At 47.0% G+C, this 21,227-nt stretch overlaps 2 protein-coding genes across 2 annotated transcripts; both read right to left on the bottom strand.

Moving 5' to 3' along the window:
• LOC109737323 (probable pectinesterase 29) lies at nucleotides 1–1,001 on the bottom strand. The gene is made up of 2 exons (XM_073509533.1): nucleotides 817–1,001; nucleotides 1–703 (listed from the first exon to the last, which is right to left on the bottom strand). The coding sequence occupies exons 1-2, from the start codon at nucleotides 999–1,001 to the stop codon at nucleotides 1–3; spliced, it is 888 nt and encodes a 295-aa protein (XP_073365634.1).
• A 1,717-nt stretch (nucleotides 1,002–2,718) lies between these two features.
• Nucleotides 2,719–3,936, bottom strand: LOC109737324 (probable pectinesterase 66). The gene is made up of 2 exons (XM_020296472.2): nucleotides 3,594–3,936; nucleotides 2,719–3,520 (listed from the first exon to the last, which is right to left on the bottom strand). Exons 1-2 carry the CDS (start codon nucleotides 3,872–3,874, stop codon nucleotides 2,719–2,721), a joined length of 1,083 nt encoding a protein of 360 aa, XP_020152061.2. The 5' UTR covers nucleotides 3,875–3,936.
• Nucleotides 3,937–21,227: the final 17,291 nt, after the last annotated feature.

Below are 21,227 nucleotides of genomic sequence, written 5' to 3'. Positions count from 1 at the left end.
TCATCGATGAAGCTGATGTCCATGAACCTCTTCACCTCCACCTCGGTCAGATGCTTTCTCCCACGGCACTCTCATGGCCATGTCTGACCCCGGCCCGGTGATACCAACTTCCGCGAACATCGTATCAGGGCCGATGTTCTTCGAGCCATCCCATCCTTGCGGGATAACGACGCCGGACATGTTCACGTGGTAAAAGACGACAGTGGCATACTTGTTCCACGCGCGGCCGAGGTACTGGCGACCAGTCCCCCCGATCTCGCCGCCCTTGAACACCAGCCCACCGGGGCTGCCGGCGCCCAACCTGCCGTGCACCGTCACCCACCCGGGCTGCTGGCTGTGCGACATGGGCACGTTGGACACGACGGTGCAGCCGTCGTAGATGGACTGGCCGTAACCGAAGATGAAGTCGACAGCGCCCTTGATGAAGCAGCCGCGGAAGTAGTGCCTGCCAGTGTAGTCGCAAAGTGTATCCTGGAAGCCGGTGAACGCGCAGCCGTAGAAGGCGCTCTGGTCGCCGCCGACCAGCGCGGCCACCGCCTGACTCACGTTTCGCTTTTCAAAACCGTTGTGTGAGTTCATGAAGGCGATGTCCCGGGCGACGAAGTCGTCGGCGTTGCTGGCGTCGTAGTAGATCTCCGTGCTCGAGTGGCCCTCCCCTTCGAGCAAGATGTATCGCTTCTCCTTTGGGATGGTCACCTTCTCCCTGCACGCATGCAAACATCAACATATACTTTGAAAAGGAGTACAAAAATGCAGTATGGAATTTTGCGGCAGGGTCGAACTTGTAGTGCCCTGCCCGGACGTGGACCAACCCACTCCCGGTTGCCGTCCGGCACGGAGTCCACTGCCGGCTGCACACTTCTGAAATCCCCTCTCCCTTTCTTGTCCACGGTGATGGTCCTGGACACCGACGCCCGTGCAGAGCTCAACGCCGGCCACCGGAGCAGCAGCACGAGCACGAACACCAGCAAACTAACAACATGGTGGCGGTCGCATCCCATTTCTCCTACGCACACGTATAGCATGGCCGTTTTGCTCTATGGAAGACACGATCCATCCATACGATTTATAAAATCCTTTTTGACCCTTTGCAGTATCTTTAGAGATTTTTCTGGAAATCTTTTAGAGAGATTTTTGGATAGAAAGAAACCATGATCTTGCATAAATGAGCAAGTGGTTATTGTCTTCATTATGATGCATGGTAAACTGGGGCCATATATCGTGATGGCAGTTGTTAATTTTTACCTTGTAAGAATATATGTATTGATAACTCTATAAACACTATGATATTCGGTGCTCCCTCCTTTTGAAAATGTAGTGTCCATAGAATCTATTTAGAATAAAGTATGACTGACTTGATAGAGAAAATTATCAACATCAATAATACCAAATGAATGCAATATAAGAATATATTTCACCGTGTATATCTTGCGATAGTTATTTGGTAATGTAGACGCAAATATTTTCTCGATAAATTAAATCAAACTTTAACTTCTAAAAAGATATGCATTATGTTTGAGGTGTTTAGTACTTCTTGTGAATCCTGCAAAAAAATAGTACTTCTTGTGAACTTTTACAATAGCTTTGGATCTTTTTCGCAAAAAAAAAAGACAAAGCCATATGGTGGGTTGTTTCGATTGATCACAACGGATCTTGATTTGAATCGAAGGCTTGAACTAAAAAAAAAACTCCCCACTATCAATCGTTGGGTAGACTTACATTTTTCCGACCTCTGAAAGACGGGTTCCCTATCAGCATGATAATGGAACAAGCGTAGCCAGTGGATATACTCGCCCTTCCCTTGCCACGTGTAGTTATGCTCTAGCTTGCCTTGAAGGGCTCAACCTCATGTCACGGGAGATGGACATTGGAGTTGAGACATGCCGATGATGGTGTAGTTCGGCTGATGGTGGTCCAGACACCAATCACCATAAAAGGCTTGGTGACACTGATGAAACATGTATAGTAAGAAAATGTGTTTTTATGATGAAACCTGATAGAACTAATCTGATGTTACAAATGCTGATTCGTTTTTTAGACTTAATCGACCCGAAAGAAATTTGACTTAAGATAAAACTAGAACTTGAATTAATTTAAAACCAAGAGAGTATTGAGTTTCTTTCTTCTTCCACACTTCTGGTGACATTTAAACACATGAACGGGTTGTGGAGGAGGAATGTCCGGCCCTCTCTTGGCCTGATGCAACCGCGCAATGCATAATGAGTGTAAACTTGTAACTCATACTGGCCTCTCTCTTCCCATGCCAAAAATATCAGGTGCTTTCAACACTTACATGCTCCTATGTTTAAACAAAATATTCAAATCTGAATGTCTTATTTTTTTAGGGAAATATTGGAAATGTTCATAAGACATGTGACAAAACCCCTGAAAAATTAATTCCAAATTGAAAATACAGAAGAAGAAATAAAATAGACAAATTTAGCATTATAGTGTGACAGAAATGCTACAGCAAAAAATGCCACTATTCATATCTGGATTTCGATGACGTTTTGTTGGTGGTGGAACAATAGTATGAGTTGTTTTTGCTTGCGTCTATATACTTTGTATGTTTTCCTAAATATAGATGCTATGGTGTATATTTACAAACAAACAAAACAGATTGGTGTTACAAAGTTTTCCTTTTTGATCGAGCACTTTTCCAGCCACTTGCACACATGCAGGAGTGAGTTGTAGAAAAGACGGCCCGGCCATGTCATACTAGTATGGCTGCTCGCCTATCCAACCGTCGTCGATGTAGCTCATGTCCACGAACTTCTCCACCTCCAGCTCGCTCAGTTGCTTCTCCCACGGCACTCTTCCGGTCATGTTCGATCCCGGCCCGGTGCACCCAACCTCTGCGAATACGACATTGTTAGTCTCGCCGTCGGCTTTCCATGCCTCCCACCCCTGCGGGACGATGATGCTGGACATATTCACGTGGTAGTAGACGACCGTGGCGTACTCGTTCCACGCGCGTCCGAGATACTGGCGCCCGGTGCCTCTGACCTCGCCGCCCTTGAACACAAAGCCGCCGGGGTCGCTGGCGTCGACCCTGCCGTGCGCCGTCACCGACCCAGGGTTCTGGCCGTAGGACGGCGGCATGTTGGACACGATGGTGCAGCCATCATAGATGGACTGGCCGTAGCCGAAGATGAAGTCGATCCCGCCCTCGATGAAGCAGTCGCTGAAGTGGTGGCGGCCTAGGTCGTCGCAGAGAGTATCCTGGAAGCTATGGAAGGCGCAGCCATAGAAGGCGTTCCGGTCACCGCGGACCAGCGCCGCCACCGCTTGGCTCTTGTTGATCTTGTCGTGAGCGTTGTGCGTGTTCTTGAAGGTGATGTTCCGGGCGATGAAATCGTCGGCGAGGACAGTGAAGGTGGCGCTCTTGTACGTCGGCGACGTGTCTCCGCGGCTGCGGACGTGGGCGCCGGCGTAGTCGTTGAAATTGATGTCCGTGTTCCAGGAGCCGTCCCCTTCCAGCAAGATGTAGCCTTTCTCCGCCGGGATAATCACCTTCTCCCTGCATGCGCCACGTGACCAACATAAACATCTTGGAAGGAGTACAAAAAAATAGTTGAGCAAGGACGACGGACGTGTAGCTCCCTGCCCGGACGTGGATCCTGACCCACTCCCGGTTGCCGTCGGGCACGAAGTTCACCGCCGACTGCACGCTCCAGAAATCCCCTCCTCCCTGACTGTCCACCGTGATGGTCCTCGACACCGGCGCCTGCGCAGAGCTCAAAGCCGGCCACCGGAGCAGCAGCACGACCGCGACCGCGACCAGACTAACGACACGGTGACACTCCATGAATTTCTCCCACGTACGTATCTTTGGTCGTTTTGCTCCGTGGAAGACACGAATCGACCGATCCATTTATCCATACGTGTCCCGTACTAATACAACTGTTTTATGACCGTTTGAAGGGTTTTGTAGAAAGAAACACGCACAACGGACTTTGTAGGAAGAAACACGCACACGCACAACCTTTTATCTATCGCTTTTATGATCTTGCGTAGGAAGAAACACGCACACGCACACGCACAGCTTTTGAAAGATGCATGTGGTTACGTCTTTTTTTTTTTTGAACTTATGCATGTGGTTACGTCTTAATTTCCTAACAAAACTATGATGGTATAGAGCGGTACCCACTAACGTTTTCGCCCTAGCAGGTGTTAATTTTTACCATAAGGGGATATATGTATTGGTTATATAAACTTGGCGATATTTCCTAAAACAAACAAAGACATGCCAATATGGTGAGGAGGAATCGGTGGTTTGGATTGATCACCACGAACCTTCAATTTTTCAAACGAAAGTTTGAAGAAAAGAAAAGAAACAGAAACAGAAAAAATATATCCACATACCACTTGACTTTTTTTCGAAAAAGGAGGGTTTCCCCTTCCCTATGCATTAGACAATGCACCACTTGCTAGATAGACTTACTTCTTTTCCGCCATATGATCTCGCAAGGATGGTTGGTGCGGATATGGTCATTGCTATAGTTTGCCGATCGCAGATCTGATTGCTATCGGGTTTTTATATTTTCCGCCTAAGCATAGCTTTGATCTTATATGACTTTGCTAGTTGTTGGCGTGTTTGTGTGTTGGTGCCGGCGGTGTGTATCCTAGCTATGCAGAGGCCGAGTGTGTAATCATCCTGTGTGTATCCTCTTGATGCTTCATTTTGAGTAAATAAAATTCACCCTTTGTCGAAAAAAATATGATCTCACAAGGACGGGTTCCACTGTCATCATGATAACAGAAAAGGCCTAACCAGGATAAGCTTAATGGACACTCACCCTTCCCTCTCCACGTGTGATTATGCTCTGGCTTGTCTGAGGAATTTGATCTGGCGTTTTGGGATGGAGAGCGGAATAGGGTTTGCTGGTGACCAGAAGGTTAGAGGGATGGTCATTCTGGGCAGACCATGAGTGCAGACAAATCGCAGATGACAAAAGTGTGGTTAGTGGTGGTTAACACACCAAGCGTCATAAGAGGATGAGATATAATGGTGAATCAAGAGGGACGAAAGGGGGAGGGCAAGCACTAATAACGTTGAAACTGCTATGGTAATAGCTTTGGATCTAAAGGGGAAGTAGGAAAAGGAAGAGGATGAGAAGTGGGAGAAAAGGAACGTGTTTGAAGAATGAGAAAGCATTGTTACCGAGAGGACGCATTTAAGTTTAAAAAACTAGATCACTAGGAAAATACATTTGGGTTGAAGAGTGTACGTCAAGTTGTATAGTAGTGTTCGCGTTCATATGTGGGTCCCACATGTGACAATACAAAGACAATGGTCCTCATGCCTGGACTTGTTCGTCGCCACATGGAGCACATCATTCTCTAGTGTGTTTGGTATTAATAATCATTTCTTAGGCTTGCTTCAAACTTGGAAGTGTTGTTTTCCACATAGGATGCGTTTTTAGTACGTATGATCTTATCACCCCTTCTGCTTGCTTTTGGGATTTCGCAACATGCTCGCTAGATTTCAACCTTTCGCTGCATGTTCATTCTTCTTGCTTTCTTCGACTTGTTAACTATCTATTTTGCTATAACTCTGGTATCAACTAAGCCTAGCCCTCCCTTGATGTGTGTGCTGGTAACCCACAAGTGTAGTATCATAAAAATCTTTGATGAAAAGTATCACAACCCAAATTTAATGATTCAACACGAGGGGATCCAAAGAATACTTATAAGATTTAGCAGTTGAGTTGTCAAATCAACCAAACCTGGAAACAGAGTACTTACTCAAGAGAATTTATTAGTAGCAAATATGATGAAATGTTGATTGTTTGATTGCGGTTGAGTAACAAAAGCAGTAGTACTCAGCAGTTGCTAGGTACAAAATATATTTAAATAGAGAAAGAAAAGGAAGTGGATGAGAAGTGGGAGAAAAGGAACTTGTTTGAAGAATGAAAAGGCACTGTCACCAAGAGGACGCATTTAAGTTGAAAAAACTGGGTCACGAGGAGAATACATTTGGGTTGAAGAGTGTACATCAAGCTGTATAGTAGTGTTCGAGTTCACATGTGGGTCCAACATGAGACATGAAAAAGACAATGGTTCTCATGTCTGGACTTGTTCGTTGCCATATGGGGCACATAATTCTCTAGTGTGTTTGATCTTAATAATCATCCTTTAGGCTTGTTTCAAACTTGGAAAGTGCGTTTTCTAGGATGCATTTTTTAGTACGTATGATCTTATCACTCCTTCTGCTTGCTTTTGGGCTTTCACAACATGCTCATTGGATTCCAACCTGTTGCTGCATGTTCATTCTTCTGGCTTTTTACTACTTGTCAATTGCCATTGCTCTATGCTTTCTATAGCTCTGGTATCAACTAAGCTTAGCCCTCCCTTGATGTGTGTGTTGATAACCCACAAGTGTAGTGTATCGTAAAAATCTTTGATAAAAAGTATCACAACCCAAATTTATTGATTCGACACGAGAGGATACAAAGAATGCTTATAAGGTTTATCACTTAAGTTTGCACTTCAACCAAACCTGGAAACGACATACTTACTTGAGAGAATTTATTAGTAGCAAATACGACGAAGTGTTGATTGTTTGATTGCGATTGACTAACAAAAGCAGTAATACCCATCAGTTTTCAGGTACAAAATATCTTTAAAGAGACCAAGAATTATGAAAAACGCAGGTATCAGGATGGATAATGGAATGTTTCATGGATATAATCGATCATGTAATAGCATAAACATAGGGCATATATAGTCAACTAGCTCAACATCTTCAACTTATGTAGGCATGCATGTATTCTGTATGTAGTTGTACGTGCTTCCAATAAGGACTTGCATAGCTTTTTTTGTTCTACCCTCGCGTTTGAGCAGGATCCTAATAGAAATTAAGGATAATTAAGTTACTCAATTTACAAAGCACCAAAGCAAAGCATTAACACTTAACAAATACATGTAATCCCCAATTTACAGTCATTCCCATTCATATTCCAATTAATGTCACTTCGGGGTTTCGACTTCAGAAACTATAATAAGTGCATACAAGTTGTAGGTATAGTTCAAACACATAGATAATCATGAAAACAAATACGGTTGATATCTGATATCATATCACTCGGGCCTAGTGATAAGCATTAAGCATAGAAAATTCATAACAACATCAATCTCATAACATAACGGATCTCATCCAATATCCATCTGTCCCATGTTACTATAGAGAATTACTCACACATGGATGGGAAACATGAGGTTTGTTAGGGAACGTTGCATGAAAAACAAAAACAAAAATCTACGCACACGCAAGATTTAGCCATGGAGATGCATAGCTACACTACTAGGGAAAACCCTAGTAGTAGCGCGGGTTTTGAGGCTATCAGCAGCGCGGGCAGCCGCGCTACTAATAAGGCGCTACAGCTAACTATTAGTAGTAGCACGGTCTGTACCCGCGCTACTAATATTGACTATATCAGCATCGCTTTTCCAGAACACGCTACTATTAGTTAGCTGTAGCGCTTTCCTAGCCCCGCGCTACTGCTATGTGTTCAGTTTCAATAAACTGCAATTTCCAGATACAAGGTACTACTAGATATCAATTTCATAAAGCATTATAGGTATTAGGTAGTACTACCTCCGTTCCAAATTACTCATCGTGGTTTTAGTTCAAATTTGAACTAAAACCACGACGAGTAATTTGGAATGGAGGGAGTACTAGATAAAAATTTCATATATAGTCAACATGCATCCTCAAGCAGTATAAGGTGATATCGACGACGATCATCATATGTAGTTCTAGATGATATCGACGATGATCATCATATGTAGTTCTACATGATATCGACGACGATCATCATATGTAGTTCTAGATGATATAGCCACATAGACATATGTAGTTATAGATGATATCGACGACGATCATCATCCTCAAGCCTGGGCGGTGGGTGTTCCTGATAGTAATTAGGATGGCCTGTCCAACACGAAGATTCTTGCCAATGAGGAATCTCTTCCACCCAACTGAGTTTAAGTATGTGCGACGGTCCGTGTCCATGCGGTAAGTATAGGTGGTGATGGAGCCCCTTGCGGTAAGGCGTAGTCCAGCTGAGCCTTCTTCATCAGGCTCGATACCACAACTCACAGATAGGCTCTTTGGCAGTTTCTGAATAAGAAAAACATATCAATTAATAAATAGCCTCGCACATACTTTTGCAAATATATTACTATTAAGTATAGATTTCTACATTATATATCAAAAGACACGGTACTACACATTTGTACTAAGCATGAATTCTACTAATAAGTATATCTGGATTATCTACACTATTAATAATTCCTTGGATTCTACACTAATAAGCATGTGATCGGACTCTACACTAAAACATATCATTGACTAGATTGCACACAACATATCATTGGACTCTACACTAAGCATATCATCGGACAATTTGCATTTGTAAGTATAACATACCATATCATGCCGATCGACCATGGTACTTGTCAGGCGGGTCACGAATGGCACCCCAACAAAGTAATCACGTGGCGGAATTATGTCCCATAGGTTGCACACCTTCTCCTCGCTCAGCCTCATTCTTTGAGCTACGATGGATTCATGAAGTGGGTCATCATCATCTTCATCGAGTGGGTCCTCATTATCTTCATCATCTTCCTCATCTTCCTCATCTTCCACCAGGTTGATAAAAATGACAGCCAGCTTGGGTCTTTCTGCTCTGAAGGAGAAGCTGATCAACTCACCACCAGTAAGACGCATGCGGGCGAGGAAACGGGCCCATCCATCTCCTCCAATCTGCGACATATTGCGTCCTTTCTCGACCTCCATAGTGTACGCCCCCTAGGAGCCTCAAATGTCACAGTGTCTCCTGTCAGCTTGTTGAATTTCAACCTCACATTGCATGGGACGATATGTGTAAAAAAAGCAAAATGACACAATGCAGTAATGCCAACACTAAGAATAAAATAGTTGTTACATTTCATATAATTTCTTACTGCCGCATGACGAAAACTCGGCTGGAAGTAGATGCCGAACAGCTTGCCAGTTGCAAGGCTATTGGTGCACCTTGACTTGCACAGTCGACATGGTGGTGGTGATGGTGGCGCCATTTTCCTAAAGCAATATGAGCAAAGGATTAACTAAATCGAAATGTTCTATAAATCAACTAAATCAAAATGTTCTATAAATCAACTAAATCAACTAGCCTACTAAATCAACTAAATCAAAATGTTCTAAATCAACTAAATCAAAATGTTCTAAATCAACTAGCGTACTAAATCAAAATGTTCTATAAATCAACTAAATCAACTAGCCTACTAAATCAACTAAATCAAAATTTTCTAAATCAACTAAATAAACTAGTCTACTAAATCAACTAAATCATATCAACTAAATCAAAATGTCGCATATGAACTAGCCTACTAAATCAAAATGTAGCAGGGAGGAGGGGTTGTGGATGGAGGAGGGAGGAGGGAGGAGGGGCGACTGGAGGAGGGAGGAGAGAGTAGGACGGAGGAGGAAGGCGGAGTGAGGAGGGGCCGGCCGGCGGTGAACGGAGGAGTGGAGGGAGGGCGGAGGAGGAGGGTGGTACCGAGTCTAGCAAGGAGGAGGAGGTGATGGCGGCACAGAGGGAGGAGGGGTAGGCGACGGCGGTCGGTGGGGGAGAGGGTGGCCGGCGGGGGAGGACCGGCGCGGGGGGGGGGGGGAGGGGGGGTTGAGGGGGGAGATGGAGTGAGTATGAGTGTGAGTGGATCAGAGAGAGGAGACTGAGGGGGGAAGATAGAATGGCTTAGCAGTAGCGCGCTATAGGAAAAGGCGCTACTGCTAAACAACCTAGCAGCAGCGCCTTTCTCTCAGAACGCGCTACTGCTACGTGTCAGCATGTAAAAGTAAACATAAAAAATACATTAGTCATCAACGATCTTTTTGTGTAGAATTTAAATTGTCAATAGGAATCTTCCCCAGTTTTTAAGAACCGGCGAAGATTCCTATTGCGGCCACAGATCCTACACATAGAGTTCAATGAAGACCAAGTGCTTGTGATAGTCTGTGAAGTAACATATTTAAGGTGGTAGAAAATCTCTTCGCGGAGCGAGGTGGGACTATTTTTTTAGTAAACTTAGCAGTAGCGGGTATTACAGGAATGCGCTACTGCTATGATCTATAGCAGTAGCGCTCTTCGTATTAACGCCTTGCTGCTAGAACTAGCTTCGAGGCGGGGTCGTGGCAATTATAGCAGTAGCGCGGCTTATAGGAGGCACGCTACTGCTACTTAAATTTCAGCAGCGCGTTCTTCTAGAGCGCGCTACTGCTATACAGCAGCAGCGCTTTATTTTAAAACGTGCTGCTGGTAAGATTCTGTGTATAGGCTTTTCCCTAGTAGTGCTACGAGAGGGGTGTGGTGGGAGTAAGTCTAACCGAAGAGTAGGGGTTACATAGGAGGAGGCAAGATCCTAGCTACGATGAGGTTGTGCACGCAAGATTTATGAGTTCAGGCCCTTCGTGGAGGAAGTAACAACCCTACATCTCGGTGCCCGGGGGCTTGGTCGACTGGATTATGCTCGAAGTTATAGGGGGTGCGAACCCTTGTGCCAGTGGAGGGGGTGGCTTATATAGAGAGCGCCAGGACCCCAGCCAACCCACGTTATAAATGGTTCAATGTACATTAAGGTGAGACGTTACTGGTAACGCCAATAATAAAGAGGTATAAATGATCTTTAAGACTACAGGGTGAACGCCTGACCGTTGCCATCCTGAGTGACGTTAGGCCTTCTCTACTCCGAGTGGTTTCTTGTATCATCGGGTGACTTCGTATTGGTCGAATGGAATTGGGATATCCGAGTGAGGTTAGAGGTCGAGTGGATCGCACTCCTTGATGAACTCAGTCGCTTTCTCTTCTTGTGCTTTGAATGTCTCTGAGTGTAGGGAAATGTCCTTGGGTAGGGTGTCTAGGTCAGGCCTATGACATACCCTAGGTACATGTCATCGTCATTAGCTCCCGAATGGATTGAGGTCCGAGTGGAAAAAGAGCTGAAGCTGACTCCAACTCGATTCCATACTTCGGAGGCATGTCATCTGGGTTTGTCAGTCGTGTTGCAGCTTCGGTCTTGTTTCAGTCGCCTTGATCGATTCGGAGGTTGTCGAGTGAACTTATTGACAGTCTTCGAGTGTTGGTATGGTACGAAATCTTCGGTGCGATTGGTTGCCCCGCGGTTCCCGCATCTCGTGGGATTCGAAATTTCGGGGAAGCGCGCGGGACGGGGTGTGCCGCAGTAAACGGAGTGGATAGACAGAGGCGCCTCGATTCTTGCGCCACCTTTTCCGCCACGTATCCAGCGCGCGACTATTGCGGGATTTGACAGGATCACTTGGGCCTACGAGTCAGCCACTCGGAAACATCCCCATAAAAGGCATCGAAGCCGATGTGTTGCACAGTGCGCCCTATTCCCCTTCTTCTTCCTCCGCTTCTCCACCGCGCCCGCCTCCACTCTCAACACCGCTGCCCTACACGTGCGCAATCCGCCGCGATGGGGAAGGACAAGACAGCGGCCCTGGAGCGCACGAAGAAGGCGACGGCGGCGGCGAAAGGCAAGAAGACGTGTCGGGGGAGGGGGTCGTCGTCGAGTTCCGGTCTGCCGCCTGGCTGGATCCAGGGGGACTGGATTCGGTCCACGATCCAGAAGGAGGATCTGGAGGATCTAGCCAGCGGAGGCTTGATCGCCTACGGGTCATGGAGGCTGCCGGGGAATTAGTCCGAACCCCAACCGCAAGAGGGTGAGTGCGTTCTGCTTGCCACCCACGTCGACTGGGGTTTCACTCTGCCTCCCCATCCTTTCTTCCGGGGTTTTCTGAACTTCTTTGGTGCCCAACTTCACCACTTCTCTCCCAACACAATCACACTCCTTGCCGCGTATGTTTCTCTGTGCGAAAACTTCTTGGGCTGTCGACTGCATTGGGGTTTGTTTAAGCACATTTTTACTTGCCTCTCCCAGACTATGAAAAAGGCAAATGCGAGTGACAAAAAGACGCGAGTGATCCAAATGTGCGGAGGTCTAGGGATTCAGACGAGGGGCAGGAGTACTTTTCCAGCCATGACCCTTCCCGACTCAGTTAGAGGCTGGCAGTCGACCTGGTTCTACTGCCGAGACGTCCCAACTCCGGGTCAGCCGATCGGCCTTCCTCCTTTTTCCATGGACCGAGTCCAACAACCTTCTTCGCTTATCGTGACTCCAGCAGAGAAGGGAGAGGTGTCCATGTTAGTCGACCGAGTGGTCTAGCTGGTTCGTGATGGTGTGACTGGCATGGACTTGCTGGAAGTGTTTTTCAGTAGGCGCATCCAGCCCCTTCAAGCCCGCGATCACCCGATGTGATTGTATTCGGGCCCCAACGACACCGCCCGGGTCGACCCAGAGGAGGTTTCCGAGGAGACGGTGGAGCAATGGTTGTGGAGCATCACTAGTAATAAAGACAACCCAGAGGGTCCAGGAGAGTCGTTCCCTTCAGTGCCTAGAACGAGCCGGAAAAGGTCTGACTTCTGTTACCGAGTGCATCTTTATTCTGATTTGCGGCTGTCTTTGAATCTGACTGGTGTCCGTCCAACTTTTGCCTTGCAGATTTATACCGAAATGTACTCAGTGCCGAATGGAGAGCAATTCCAGGAGGGAGAGGCGAGCGGAGGTGAGAACGCCGACTAGAAATCTGAGGATGAGAGCGATGATGACAATGACGACTCGAGCAGCAACGAGGAAGTCGACTCACTGCCTCGTTCTGAAAGACGTTGCAAGCAGACGCACGACCCAGCAGGTGGACGCGGTAAAGCGGTTGCGTCAAGCACGCAGCTGTTGAAGCGCACTCGAACATCCACTCCTGAGTCGACAGAGAAGGCCCCGAAGCAGCCCAAGGTTGGGCCTGCCAAGACTCGGAAGGCTTTACCAAAGATCAAAGTGGACGTCCCCGTTGCCTCTGTGTAAGTATTTTGCTTCGTTTGGAAACTTCTGTACTTCAGTCGACTCATTCTCCAGCTTGACCGAGTGAATTATGAAACTTGCAGTCCTGCTACTTCTGGGACTTCCATTTACAAGGATGAAGATGATCAGGAAACTGAAGATGCGGCCACTTCCAAAGTAGGTATGACTTTTTCCATATTGCCTTCATTTTGTCGATTGATTTATAAGTCGACTGAACTCTTGCGATCGAGTCTTTTGCAGCATCGTAGAATGTGATTGAACTTCCAAACGACGATGAAGATATGCCCAGAAGCCTACGAGAAGGAGGGGCAGGACTTCGTGCAGGAGGGTGCCAGCCAGCAAGGTACCTCAGACGACGTCAGCGCTAGAACCAGTGATCCAGCAGTCCGGAGACCTCAATCAAGCTTTTGTTACTTTTTCCAATCCTGTGTCGACTGAACATCGTTCGGGGTCGACTGTCCAATTCCTTGCTTCGTTCGTGCAACTCCATGTCTCAGATCCCCAGGCTGCTGCAACTGTTCCACCAACTCCGCTTTTCGTCGCCCATCATGTCCCGGAGGACCAGGTGAGCGCTGCCAAGTTAGATATACGCCAGGCAGGCCTTATGAAGGTGGTGCGCAAGGCCAGTCAGGCTTATGACGCCAGCTCAGCACTTCAGACTAACGTTCAGGTTAGCTGATTTCCGACTGATCTTTATCTTGACGCTTGTTCTGTTAGGATATGGTACTTGAAAACTGCTGCTTTATTATCCGTAAGATGTCCGTGGATGAGTGTTTTAGAACCTTTAAAGTGCATCTATCATGCGTCTGCACCTTGCATCTGTCCACCCACTGGGTGTTTGAACTTTTGCTGAGTAGTTTTTCCACTTGAGTCGACTAGGTTGCGTCGAGTGTATCTTTGAACTAGTGGGGGCACGCAGAGTGCACCCACTAGGTGTAGTCCCCGAGGCCACCGTCGAATGTTTGATTCGGCGGGGGTCTTGAACATAATGCCTCTTGACAGTTCTTCCACTCGGTCTGGGCGGACCATGTCGAGTGGAATCTGGACCAGTGGGGGCACGCTGAGTGCACCCACTAGGTGTAGTCCCCGAGACCGCAGTCGACTGCAGGCAGTCGGCTGTGGTCTGAGAATAACTGTTGTCTTCCTTTTTTTCTCGACTGGACGGACCAAGTCGATTGAAAAGTCGAACCAGTGGGGGCACGCTAAGTGCACCCACTGGGTGTAGTCCCCGAGACTACTGTTGAATGTATGATTCGGCAGTAGTCTTAGAACTCTTTTTGTCGTAACGAATTGAACTTGTATTTTATCGCTCGAATGCAATCAAATCTTTGTTCCTGTCGACTGATTGTCCACTGACTGCAGAGATCTTGCGAGCTCGGGGCCCGGTTTGCTGACTTGGAGCGGAATCAAATTCAACTCAACCTTGATCTGGAACTGGCCAAGCAAATCCTGCAGAAGGCCAAAGATGAAGCAGCTGCTATGGGAGGTAACCACTTGTCGACTGTTTGCTTTGTCAGCTTTACTTTTCGCCTTTTGAACCGAGTGACTCCACTCGAACAGATGTGCGTAGTGAACACAGACAACTCCAAGCTCGACTGAAGAATGTTATTTCTTTAGAGAAAATGAAGCAGGCGCTAGAGTAGAAGGACCTTGACCTTGCCGCCGCTCAGAAGACGGCGCGGGAAAAAACTGAACTTGCTGATAAGAAGTTGGCTTCAGTCGGTAAGTTAGAAGAAGACAACGCCAAACTGAATACTTCCATCAGCGAAGCCAACAAGGAAGTCGTGCAGCTGAAGAAGGACAAGGTGACACTGACCGACAAAGTTGGAGATCTCACCCGAAAGAGGGACGAACTGGAGGTTTATCTGGGAGGACTCGCCAAGAAGCTATTCCTTATGCTTGAAGGTGCTTTCCCTTGTCCGATTGATTTGCCACTGTCGACTCTTTATATAGTTGTCGACTCATTATTTATCTGTGTGTGCAGAATTCTGCCAAAACTTTGAGGAAGAGACTGGGCGAATTGAAGCGAGCTTGGACCCCATCAACTCCCCTATTAAGGATGAAGCTGCTATGAACGTGCTCCGACTGGAATCTCATCTTGCCAGCGCCATGGACTATCTCGCACGACTGAAGGTGGCGGTGTCGCGGATTGACACGGCGCTCTGGCCAAGGGTGACATTCCAGAATGATCTCGAGTCTCTGATGACTTGACTCGGTGAGATCCCCGGTCGAGTGTAGGAATGGAAGAAGTTATCTGCCCGATGCGGTGCTGATGTGGCTCTGTCTCTGGTTCGCGTCCATTGCAAAGAGGCCAAGGAAGAGAAGCTAGCAGCGCTCAAGGTGGCCAACACCAAGAAGCTTCACTTCCATTCCTTCATGGAGACCTTCATCGAAGCAGCCACCTGCATTGCGGATGGAATCGACCTGGACAAGTTCGTCGAGCCTGCCAACCCTCCTCCTGCGGAGTGAACAAACTTTACGCCTTGATTAAATTTGCCTCGGAATGCCAAGTGATTTTGTAACCGTTGCTTCGGGCCTGATGCCCAAGCACTTTTATCCGCGGTACTGAACCTCGCAAGATTTATCCGAACTTGGTTTTTCTTTTCAACATGGTTGCTTTGCTTTTGCTGCTATCAAATCTTTTAACTCTGATTGAATCTTGATTCTTGACTCGGAATAGATGCTGTTTTCACGACGCAGCTCCGACGAGAGGGTTGTGGGAATGAGCACTAGGTGTTGTACACGACCTGCACTTCATCGTCCTTGCAGATCAGGATGGAGCGTACATTGTACTTGTGACACAGCTCCGTCTAGAGGGTCATATGGACAAGAGCGTCAGGTGTTGCACACGACCTGAACCTCGTCGTCCTTGTGGATTAAGATGGAGCGTACATTGTACTTGTGACGCAGCTCCGTCGAGAGGGTCATGGACAAGAGCATCAGGTGTTGCACATGACCTGCACCTCGTCGTCCTTGCGGATCGAGATGGAGCGTACATTGTTCCTGTGACTCGGCCACTCGGAGTGGTTTTTAACTTAGGCGAATCGGGTTCGCAGCTGAGCCTCCGAGTGGGAGGATTGCTCTCCACTCGGAGGATTTTTTAACTTAGGCGAGTACGGGGGTCGCAGCTAAGCCTCCGAGTGAGAGGATTGCTCTTAACTCGGTAGGATTTTTAAAACTTAGGCGAGTACAGGATTGCAGCTAAGACTCCGAGTGAGAGGATTGCTCTTCACTCGGTAGGATTTTTGAAACTTAGGCGAGTACAGGACTGCAGCTATGCCCCGAGTGAGAGGGTTGCTCTACACTCGGTAGGATTTTTAAAACTTAGGCGAGTACAGGACTGCAGCTAAGCCTCCGAGTGAGAGGATTGCTCTTCACTCGGTAGGATTTTTCAAACTTAGGCGAGTACAGGATTGCAGCTAAAACCCCAAGTGAGAGGGTTGCTCTTCACTCGGTAGGATTTTTAAAACTTAGGCGAATCGGATTCGCGGCTAAGCCCCCGAATGGGAGGATTGCTCTTCACTCGGTGGGATTTTTGAAACTTAGGCGAGTACATGACTGCAGCTAAGCCCCCGAGTGAGAGGGTTGCTCTTCACTCGGTAGGATTTTTAAAACTTATGTGAATCGGATTCGTGGCTAAGCCCCCGAGTGGGAGGATTTTTAGAACTTAGGCGAATCAGATTCGCGGCTAAGCTCTCAAGTGAGAGGATTGCTCTTCACTCGGTAGGATTTTTGAAACTTAAGCGAGTACAGGACTGTAGCTAAGCCCCCGAGTGAGAGGGTTGCTCTTCACTCGGTAGGATTTTTAAAAATTAGGCGAATCGGATTCGCGGCTAAGCTCCCGAGTGGGAGGATTGCTCCTCACTCGGAGGATTTTGAAACTTAGGTGAGTACAGAACTGCAGCTAAGCCACCCACTGGGGGATTTGAACATGTGTGTTTACCGGATAACAATCATTAAGATACTGCAAAAATCTTGTCTTTGATAAGCAAACTGAATGATTCTTATTACAACTCGTCGACTCGAGCGTTTAGGTATAAAAACGGCAGAGCAGATCCGCATTCCACGAGCGTGGCTCGTCTACATTCTTGGCCACGTTGTAAAGGTGATAAGCTCCGTTGTGGAGCACCTTGGTGATGATGAAGGGGCCTTCCCAGGCTGGAGCGAGTTTGTGAGGTCATTTCTGATGTACTCGGAGAACAAGATCTCCTTCTTGGAACGCTCGACCTCTGATATTACGGGCATGGAATCGACGCAAGTCTTGCTGGTAAATGGTCGACCTGATCAAAGCCATCTCGCTCTCTTCCTCCATGAGATCAACTGCATCTTGGCGTGCCTATTCAGCTTCAGCTTCTGAGAAAAGTTCTCCTCGGGGAGCGTTATGCAATAAGTCACTCGGAAGCACAACCTCAGCGCCATACACCATGAACAAAGGGGTCTGGTCAGTCGACCGGTTCGGAGTTGTTCTCCGTCCCCATAAGACAGACGGCAATTCAGTCACCCTAGCTCCAGCAGCATGTTTCAGATCGCGCATCAGTCGGGGTTTCAGCCCTTGCAGGATCAAACCATTCGCCCTCTCTGTCTGCCCATTCGACTGCGGGTGCGCGACAGACGCGTACTCTACCCGAGTGCCTTGGGAAGCGCAGAATGCTCTGAACTCATCAGAATCAAAGTTGGAGCCATTAACTGTGATAATGCTGTGAGGGACTCCATATCTGAATATCAGCTCTCTGATGAAATTGATGGCAGTGCTTGAATCGAGATTCTTGATAGTCTTGGCTTCGATCCATTTAGTGAACTTGTCGACTGCTACAAGCAAATGAGTGAAACCACTTCTGCCGGTCTTGAAGGGTCCAACCATATCCAACCCCCAAACAGCAAACGGCCAGACGAGTGAAATAGTCTTCAAGGCAGATGCAGGCTTGTGGGACATGTTCGAGTAGAACTGACAGCCTTCACACTTGTCAACTATATCTTTTGCCATCTCATTTGCTCATGGCCAGTAGAATCCCGCTCGGTATGCTTTGGCCACGATGGTCCGAGCCAGTGGGTGCACTTAGCGTGCCCCCAGTGGTCCAGATTCCACTCGACATGGTCCGCCCAGACCGAGTGGAAGAACTGTCAAGAGGCATTTTGTTCAAGACCCCCGCCGAATCAAACATTCGACGATGGCCTCAAGGACTACACATGGTGGGTGTACTCTGCGTGCCCGGTTCTTGTCGAGCAGACCTTGTACAAGGATTGACCTCGCATCAAATCTGGGTTCTCTTGGGTCGATTGGGACCCTCCGCTCATCGCTATACGGGCGCCTGTCGTCATACTGTCGGGGCACGTATGACCCGCCCCTCGGAGGGGGCGTAGGCACTCGACGGCGGTCATCACAGCCGAGTCGATGATCGTATTGCTCATGATTCCGACCCGGGTACTGCTCCTGGCGGTGCCCACGTCCCTCACGCCGCAGAGGCGATCTTGTGCTGTGAGCCAACTGGACTGTATCTGCTACCACGGACATGATGTGGATCCTGTTACGAGACTGAGAAACGGCTGTGTTCTGCTCTCCTGCTGCCCTGAGCAGTGCTCGGATCTGCATCAAGCCTCTTCCAGCCTTTGATTGGGACGGCTGAATTGACTCGGCTATATGGGTTGCAGCTGTAAGATTCTCAATCGGGGTGCGGTATACCTGAGGTTCAGGCAGGAACAATTGTCGCTGTCGTCGACTGGATTCGGGGATCTGTCGTCGAGCGTGCTCGTCGAGTGAATGTTGAAGGTTCTCCAGCCGCGTTCTCAGTGATGACCCACAAGTATAGGGGATCTATCGTAGTCCTTTCGATAAGTAAGAGTGTCGAACCCAACGAGGAGCAGAAGGAAATGACAAGCGGTTTTCAGCAAGGTATTCTCTGCAAGCACTGAAATTATAGTTAACAGATAGTTTTGTGATCAGGTAATTTGTAACGGGCAACAAGTAACAAGTGTAAATAAAGTGCAGCAAGATGGCCCAAATCTTTTTGTAGCCAAGGACAAGCCTGGACAAACTCTTATATAGAGAAAAGCGCTCCCGAGGACACATGGGAATTATCGTCAAGCTAGTTTTCATCACGCTCTTATGATTGGCGTTCGGTACTTTGATAATTTGATATGTGGGTGGACCGGTGCTTGGGTGCTGTCCTTACTTGGACAAGCATCCCACTTATGATTAACTCCTATTGCAAGCATCCGCAACTACAAAAGAAGTATTAAGGTAAACCTAACCATAGCATGAAACATATGGATCCAAATCAGCCCCTTACGAAGCAACGCATAAACTAGGTTTTAAGCTTCTGTCACTCTAGCAACCCATCATCTACTTATTACTTCCCAATGCCTTCCTCTGGGTCCAAATAATGGTGAAGTTTTATGTAGTCGACGTTCACATAACACCACTAGAGGAAAGACAACATACATCTCATCAAAATATCGAACGAATACCAAATTCAAATGACTACTTATAGCAAGACTTCTCCCATGTCCTCAGGAACAAACGTAACTACTCACAAATCATATTCATGTTCATAATCAGAGGGGAATTAATATGCATAATAGACCTGAACATATGATCTTCCACCAAATAAACCAACTAGCATCAACTAGAAGGAGTAATCAACACTACTAGCAACCCACAGGTACCAATCTGAGGCTTTGGGACAAAGATTGGATACAAGAGATGAACTAGGGTTTGAGAGGAGATGGTGCTGGTGAATATGTTGATGGAGATTGACCCCTCCCGATGAGAGGATCGTTGGTGATGACGATGGCGATGATTTTCCCCTCCCGGAGGGAAGTTTCCCCGGCAGAACAACTCCGCCGGAGCCATAGATTGGTTCCACCAAGGTTCCGCCTCGTGGCAGCGGAGTTTCGTCCCGAAAGCTTGCTTATGATTTTTTTTCTCGGACGAAAGACTTCATATAGCAGAAGATGGGCACCGGAGGGCCACCAGGGGGCCCACGAGGCAGGGGGCGCGCCCAGGGGGTAGGGCAAAACTGGTTTTAAGGGTATTGGAAGCACAAGTAGTATCTCTACTTGGTGCACTCTCATGGCAAAACTGGTTTTAAGGGTATTGGAAGCACAAGTAGTATCTCTACTTGGTGCAAAGAATTGGCTAGCACGAGGGAGAAAGGCAAGCGCAACATGTTGGATGATCCATGACAATATACTTCATTTCAGATATAAGAAAACATAACCCATTACGTTGTCTTCCTTGTCCAACATCAACTCTTTAGCATGTCATATTTTTATGAGTGCTCACAATCATAAAAGATGTCCAAGATAGTATATTTATATGTGAAACCTCTCTTTCTTTATTACTTCCTATTAATTGCAACGATGACCAAAGCTATGTTTGTCAACTCTCAACAACTTTTAATCATCATACTCTCTATATGCGAAGTCATTACTCTCCATAGGATCAATATGATCTCTTTATTTCTTTTTATTCTTTCTTTTTCTTTAATCCCCTCACGATCATAGCAAAATAATCAAGCCCTTGACTCAACACTAATCTTTATTATATAGCTCACGGACTCGATTACATAGAGGGATCATAAATCAAAACACAAAACTCAAAGCTAAAACTTTATTCTACTAGATCAAGATATTACCAAATGGATTGAACTAAGAAAAACAGTAAATATAGGAGTGTGATGGTGATACAATACCGGGGCACCTCCCCCAAGCTTGGCAGTTGCCAAGGGGAGTGCCCATACCCATGTGATTATGTCTCTTTTGCTGATGAAGGAGATGGAGGTGATGATGGATAGTCGCACATCGAGCGTAGGAGGTCCTCCAATTTGCGGATAATGCCCTTGAGTGCGATGATATGCTCCTTCAACAAAATATTTTCACGTGTGAGATACTTGTTTTGTATACGAGCTAATTCAATCATCTTGAAAGCTTCGATCTCAGTTGGGGTAAGAAGATTGTGATCAAGTTGAAGGTTGTCTTCTGCTGCCAGGGCTTGGTCCTCCGTGGCCTTCTTGATCCCTTAATCCTTGTTGATCTCCATGGGTTCTTCCCTCTTCAGCTCTATCTTCATTAGCCAAGCATCATTGTCACCATTGTTGGAGGAGGGGGACGACATGATGCCTGGCCTTGACAACCCTGATAGAAAACAGCTTGAAACAAGAACAAAGGATAATTGCGTGATACGGTGGTCAAAACCTTCGGGAGAATATATAATGAATTTTTACCGACCAAAAGAAGTATTGTGCAAGAAAACGGAGTCCGGAGAGCACACGAGGTGCCCACGAGGC

The sequence above is a fragment of the Aegilops tauschii genome, chromosome 2, assembly GCF_002575655.3.
Source record: "Aegilops tauschii subsp. strangulata cultivar AL8/78 chromosome 2, Aet v6.0, whole genome shotgun sequence".
Taxonomy (NCBI): domain Eukaryota; kingdom Viridiplantae; phylum Streptophyta; class Magnoliopsida; order Poales; family Poaceae; genus Aegilops; species Aegilops tauschii.
The sequence above is the reverse complement of the archived record's forward strand: the minus strand, read 5'-3'. Positions and strand labels throughout refer to the sequence as shown.

What these genes read in the sequence shown, in the direction of transcription:
- LOC109737324 (XM_020296472.2), bottom strand. Translation starts at nt 3,874, where the DNA reads ATGGATCGGTCGATTCGTGTCTTCCACGGAGCAAAACGACCAAAGATA. An exon ending in GTCCGGGCAGGGAGCTACAC is followed by an intron (nt 3,521 to 3,593) that starts GTCCGTCGTCCT and finishes TGGCGCATGCAG; the next exon opens with GGAGAAGGTGATTATCCCGG.
- LOC109737323 (XM_073509533.1), bottom strand. Translation starts at nt 1,001, where the DNA reads ATGGGATGCGACCGCCACCATGTTGTTAGTTTGCTGGTGTTCGTGCTC. An exon ending in GTGCCGGACGGCAACCGGGA is followed by an intron (nt 704 to 816) that starts GTGGGTTGGTCC and finishes GCATGCGTGCAG; the next exon opens with GGAGAAGGTGACCATCCCAA.